Source organism: Oryzias latipes, chromosome 4 (genome assembly GCF_002234675.1).
Source record: "Oryzias latipes chromosome 4, ASM223467v1".
Classification (NCBI taxonomy): domain Eukaryota; kingdom Metazoa; phylum Chordata; class Actinopteri; order Beloniformes; family Adrianichthyidae; genus Oryzias; species Oryzias latipes.
This window is the reverse complement of record NC_019862.2, coordinates 2093442-2099441: the sequence shown is the minus strand read 5'-3', so window position 1 is coordinate 2099441 and position 6000 is coordinate 2093442. Positions and strand designations below refer to the sequence as shown.

At 36.8% G+C, this 6000-nt stretch overlaps 1 protein-coding gene and 1 long non-coding RNA gene across 2 annotated transcripts; one reads left to right on the top strand and one right to left on the bottom strand.

Annotated features, from left to right (window-relative positions):
- Positions 1 to 1341: 1341 nt before the first annotated feature.
- LOC111947332 lies at positions 1342 to 2830 on the bottom strand. Its single transcript, XR_002873131.1, has 2 exons — positions 2418 to 2830; positions 1342 to 2059 (listed from the first exon to the last, which is right to left on the bottom strand). It is a non-coding gene; the product is annotated as an uncharacterized LOC111947332 (long non-coding RNA).
- A 551-nt stretch (positions 2831 to 3381) lies between these two features.
- Positions 3382 to 5300, top strand: LOC101161875 (granzyme B(G,H)). Its single transcript, XM_004067743.4, has 5 exons — positions 3382 to 3488; positions 3970 to 4129; positions 4237 to 4369; positions 4551 to 4775; positions 4875 to 5300. The coding sequence occupies exons 1-5, from the start codon at positions 3431 to 3433 to the stop codon at positions 5040 to 5042; spliced, it is 744 nt and encodes a 247-aa protein (XP_004067791.1). The 5' UTR covers positions 3382 to 3430; the 3' UTR covers positions 5043 to 5300.
- The last annotated feature ends 700 nt before the right edge of the window (positions 5301 to 6000 follow it).

Below are 6000 nucleotides of genomic sequence, written 5' to 3'. Positions count from 1 at the left end.
AGATGACATTTTATACTTTGCCCTGACAAGAACATAGTGCCATTGCTTTTCTCCTCATGTGTTGCCCTTTTTATTCCCCATCAAGAAAAACGTGATGGGGACATCAGACATCTTACAATATGTTTAACCTGCATAGAATAAAGGATAAACATCTAGATTTCCAGTTGCATAATAATAGATAACCTGTGCATATTTGTGTTTAGCCTAGGTTAGGTAGGCCCAATTTTGTCCATGCTTATAAGGTACAGTCAAAATGGGTAGTGTTGGTGGTTTTGGTAGGAGCAACAACCTGTTTTTACAATCTGATCCCCCATGGTACTTGATAACATTCCTTAAGTAGAATTGCGGTTCCTCTCTGTGAAATGTACTTTGTCATAAGGGGTTTTAGAGATGAATTATTTTGTTGTGTCTTTCAAACGTTGGCAGACATTTTCCTGTCTGTCTTCAGCTAAACTACAGTACAGACCAAAAGGTTGGACACACCTTCCCATTCATTCAAATGAGAAGGTGCGTTCAAACTTTTGGTCTGTACTGTAGAACAGGTATTTTCCTGTCCTCCAAATCTTTATTTTTCTTCTGTTCTTTTTGTTTTTTTAATTTTTTCAGTTTACTTGAAATAAACTGTCTTTAAATCAATGGAAAGCATTCCAATCCCTTGTTATCTGACAGATCCAGCATGAACTCCAAAGTTTTGGTTTACCAGATTATCCGGTCATTGTTCTCCAAGTATGACATACGTGATGTATTTCAATTTCAACAGTGACATCAGCAGTTGGACAGTGTTCTTATTCTTCCTTGCTAAACAATTCAAGCCGAGTTAGATTAGATGGAGAGTGTTTGTGGACGGCAGTTTTTAGATCTTGCCATAGATTCTGGATTGGATTTAGGTCTGGACTTTGACTAGGCCATTCCAACACATGAATAATTTTCATTTGAAAGTATTCCATTGTAGCCTTGGCTTTATGTTTAGGGTTGTTGTCGTGAATTTAGGTCAACATTCGATAAGTCAGCAATCATTAAGCAACTTCTGAAGGCGATTCGGTGCACTGAAATAAGGGGGTGAATTAGCTCACTGCACTTTTAAGATTGTTGTTGGGAAAATATAAAAACTCATGTACAATTGAATCGGTTAGTTCAAAGTCCAAGAGGTTTGTTTTTCCAGGAAATTATTATAATTGCATAGCTTAAAGGGAGGCTACACCAAATGATCAATACTTAACCCAGATTTAGCCCCAGTTCATTGTAGCACCTATGCTATTAGGCAGAGGTAGTCAGGCTACTGGACCAAATATAGGTTCGCACGGAGTGGTGTGTATTGAATAAAAGAGCCAAGAGTCAATAAAAAGGTAGAATGGAAAAAGCCGGCAGTTTACTGAACAATTGACAAACAACAATAAACATACAAATTTGGTTCTTAAGTAATGTTAAGACACCTTTTCAACACCCTTTATGTTGTTTTTTCCTTTACTTTTTCTGTTAAAGTTCAAATAAAAGGTTTTGTTCAAGTTAATTTCAGTTTCAATCTATTTTAATTAAAGATGACCGGTCATTTGGTTTAAAGGGATTTTAGTTAAAGAACTGAATTTATTTAACTTAAATTTAGTTTAAGCTTTCTTTTGAGTTTACTATATTTACCCTTTTCACTTTTTTTGTAAATCAGTTTTGTCACTTTAAATTTACACCAAAAGTATCCTTTAAAGTTACAAAATATCAGATATCAAACAAAAGACAATTCAATATGCAAAGCAAACAAAGAACTGTTTTTCTAAATGTCCAATTGCTTAGCAAAATCCTTTAAAGTTTGTTAGCAGACGTATCCAGTTTTGGTAGTGCTCCTTTAAAGTATATTGGATCCACAGTTAGTGTTCAATCTCCTACCGCGACCTTGGCAGAGATTTTGTAGTAGTGAGGAAAAGTAAAGGACCACGTGATGCTCTACAGGCAGTCCGGATTATCGTGCTCCTTGGGTAGGCTCGCCATCCATGGATCAGGAGAAGTCCAGAACGATCCGGTCCGGAACCGTCTCCCAATTACTCTCGGGGGGACTCAAAAACCTGGCCTGCAGGACAGGCCATAAAAATAATTTTAGTCCATATGCAAAATAAAACCACTCCAAAATGAAAGCGGAGCCGCACTAGAAGGCTACGTGACTCTTTAGAAACTTAAAATGGCGGCTGCTCTTTTTTCTTTTTCATACATCCAACTCTACTTGCAAAATTAGCTTCTTTTCACACAAAATATACCCAAAATACATCAAATAAAATACATTCATGTTTCGAAGTGTCAAAGAAAATTATAAATAACTCAAAAGTACTGTTTTGTCGTCTTTTCACAACTTAAATTGGTCTCAACTGGGCTCGCCTCATCACGGCAAAACCCACGCCACAAAAGTAGGCAAAATACAAAACAAAACTCACCAAAACTCGTCTCGTAATGGCATAAAATCTTATTTGGCTCACACCCCTCTTCCGGTCTGGCTAGACAACAGGTTTGCACCGTTATTTTAGTTTTTCACCGTAGTTTTTCAGCTAATGGCTACTCTGCTGCGCGTGCTTGCTGTCTCTGCCCTAAACAGGCCTATCTCTCCGCTACGCAACGCACAGGTTGGGGAGGGCTCTTGAAAAACTTTAAACTTTATCGACAACAAAAACAATTTCTCTTTTTAAACAAAAATAGTAATAAAACCTATAAATTATTAATGTTAATACTATTTATATTTTTATCCTCACAACTTTTAGCTGTTTTTATCATGTTGTTTATTAATATTTATTGACCTTTTTATATCATTGTAAAATGCTCTATTATTACTGAGTGTATTTGTAACGGGGGTTACATCATAGTTTACAAATGCTTTAATATGAAGCACCTCCCTTTTATCAGAAGACTAGCAAAATAAAGTCTCTGGACTTGGGCCCTTTCTTGAATTAAACAGGGGCGTTGCCATATTGGATAACTAGTGCTGCCATCTATGGGATAAAGCTAAACCCATGCAAGAAAGGCCCAAAGCCAGGAATTTTGCGTTTAATGCATTTTAAATGTCAAGCATAGTCAATACATTACAACGGACTTGGGACTTTTTTGCAGATAATCAGATAGCTTTTCCCTTAAAGGCCATAGAACATATAAAATCTCTATTTTGAAAAATTGTGGACTTGGGCCCATTTTGAACTAATCGAGTCAATTGTCTTTCTTGTATGCCCCTTTGTGTTGGTCTTTGCATAAAATTCCAATAAAGATATTTGCTTGTAGTCGTAATGCGAGAAGTAAATGTGAAAAGTTCAGTAGGCGTGAACACTTTTGCAAGTCACTGTGTCATCACCTCATTAGAATATGTCTCTGCTCACTTCCTTTCTACACTGATAAAAGGATGCAGTGCTGAACTGAAATGTTTCATTGTGACCCAGAACTGTAACTAGATCAGAAACCAATTATGTCTTTCCTCTGTGAACTGGTTGTGGTGACCGTTGTATTGTTTTTTTATGGTCAAGGTAAGATTTCCGTTTAACATTATTACAAAAAAGGTATATGTGAAAAATGTGTATGACTTTTATTTTTCTTCCCTTAGGATGTCTCTTGGCACTAGAAGTGCTAAAACAAAATTCCTATACTTAAAAAGCACTTCGACTATTAGGATGACAGACTTTTTTAGTGCATTAACTAAATAAACCATGTTCAAGTTTGATAAATGTACTGGCCTTTTTATTTGGTTCATATGGGCTTTATTTAAACCAATACATGAACTGCAACTTCTACTTTGTAATTTCTAATAGTGTAAATGATCAGAAATATATGAAACCTGCTATCCTTGTTTACATACAAGGTCAAACAGTGTTGTTTCATGTATAAAATGTGCCATGTAGCATGGGAATCATTGTATTCAGAACTGTATGAAAACATTATTACGGAACAAATTGGTTTAATATTAAGGGTTTGTAGAAAATGTCTTTAAATTGCTTTTTCACTCTCCAGGCTTTGCAGGAGAAATCATTGGAGGTTCTGAGGCAAAGCCTCATAGCAGGCCTTACATGGCACTTCTGAAGAGAAACGTATCACAAAATCAAGTCAAATACTGTGATGGATTCCTTCTAGATGAAGATTTTTTAATGACTGCTGCCCACTGTCAGGCTGAGTGAGTTCACGGCTTCACTTTCAATCGACTGAACTGAGCTGTTGATTCAAACTCAGACTCCTATATGAAATGAAGCTTTTTTGTTTTTAATCTGATTTTTCATACAGGTTTATAACAGTTTATCTTGGTCTTCATTACGTGCATGATAAGAAAAATGTGCAGGAGATAACAGTAAAAGAAGCATTTCCATACAAAGATTACAGGGAAGATGGATTTGTAAACGATCTAATGCTTCTTAAGGTGAGATCAAGCCTGTAACAAGGTCACCAATTGTATTTTTCTATATTTGCAGTCCTTATTTTAAATGTTATTTTTAAGTTGTCTTATGGAAAATGGAAATAAATCAATTAAATTTGCCAAAAATTGTGTATACCTTTGAAGATGACATTACATTTATTTTATATTTGTTCTCTTTGTGCAGCTGAGCTCCAAGGCACAGATCAACAACTATGTGAAACCTATTGCTCTTGCAGACCATAATAGTCCAGTGCCACAACACTGCATAGTCTCTGGCTGGGGAAAAACAAGCATGAATGCTAAACTCACGTCTAACAAACTGATGGAAGTGGAAGTAACTTTGATTGGGGATCAAAATTGTCCAAATGAAAACTCATTCTGTTCTGAGGGAAAAACTGGTCCAGGTCCTGTAAGTAATCTTCTTTTTTGACATAAGCAAAATAACTTTTGAGGGGAATGACCTGATGTTTGATCTGCTGTTGCCTCTACATTTGCATTTACTTTTCAGGGGGATTCTGGAGGTCCGTTGGTCTGTGAGGGTGAAGTTGCGTACGGAGTAGTTTCCTCCATTTACACACCGCCTTCAGGGGGCAAACAACTGTATGTGTTTGCCAAGATCTCTGATCAGAAAAGATGGATCACTTCAACCATGAAAAAGTCTCTGATTAAATATTAATGTTTTTTGGCTTATCCAATCACATATTTGTGGCGAATGACATTAACCCTTCAACACCAAAGATTTTGCTTGTGTTGACCTTCTTGGAAATAACCATTACTCTTTAACCATTTACGCAATTTACATAATTCCAGCTGATTTTCTGAAGTCGAGAAAAGCTAACAATTTTTCATTCATTTTCTAATCCGATTATTCCCTTTCGGGGTCACAGGGCTGCTGGAGCCTATCCCGGCCACTTGTGGGTGTCCAGTCTGACGCAGGGTCACAATCACACGCCCATGCACACTCACAATCACACCTATGGACCATTTAGAGTAACCAATGAACCTATGAAGCATTTTTTGGACAATGGGAGGAAACCAGAGTCCCCGGAGAAAACTCACGCACGCACCCCATTGGTGTTCTGTTTCAGGTCCCTCAGCTGGGACTTGAACGGGGGGCCTTGTTTCTGTGAGGCAAGAGCGTGCAATTGACATAAATCAGCTGATGCTAATGTGGAGAGAAGCAGCATATTACTGTGTTGCATTTTAATGTAAAGCCTCTTTTCTCCACGTCAGAATCAGCGGATTGACATGCAGAAGGTCAGAGTTAGGGTATGTCAATGAGCATCTGGTATGTAGGTGTTGGCGGCAACATCTTTGGCATTAAAGGGTTAAAACTGCAAGCTATTTGGTTATTTTTTAAATTAGGAAGCCAAAGTCTCCACTTGCATTGGTCAGACTTAACATTCTAGAAGCTCAGAATTTTATTTACTAGAATTTAATTGTTTAACATGCATAAATTCACCTTTGTTATAAAATATATACCAACTGATTAGATAAGGACAACAATTATTTCCTCTAATTTAAAAATTCAAATTTCCATCATCATTTAAAGCGTTTCAAAAAGTGACTTTTTTTTCTTTAATGGCCAAAAAGAAAGCAGAAAAGCAATACTGCCTCCTTGTGAAGACATGTAC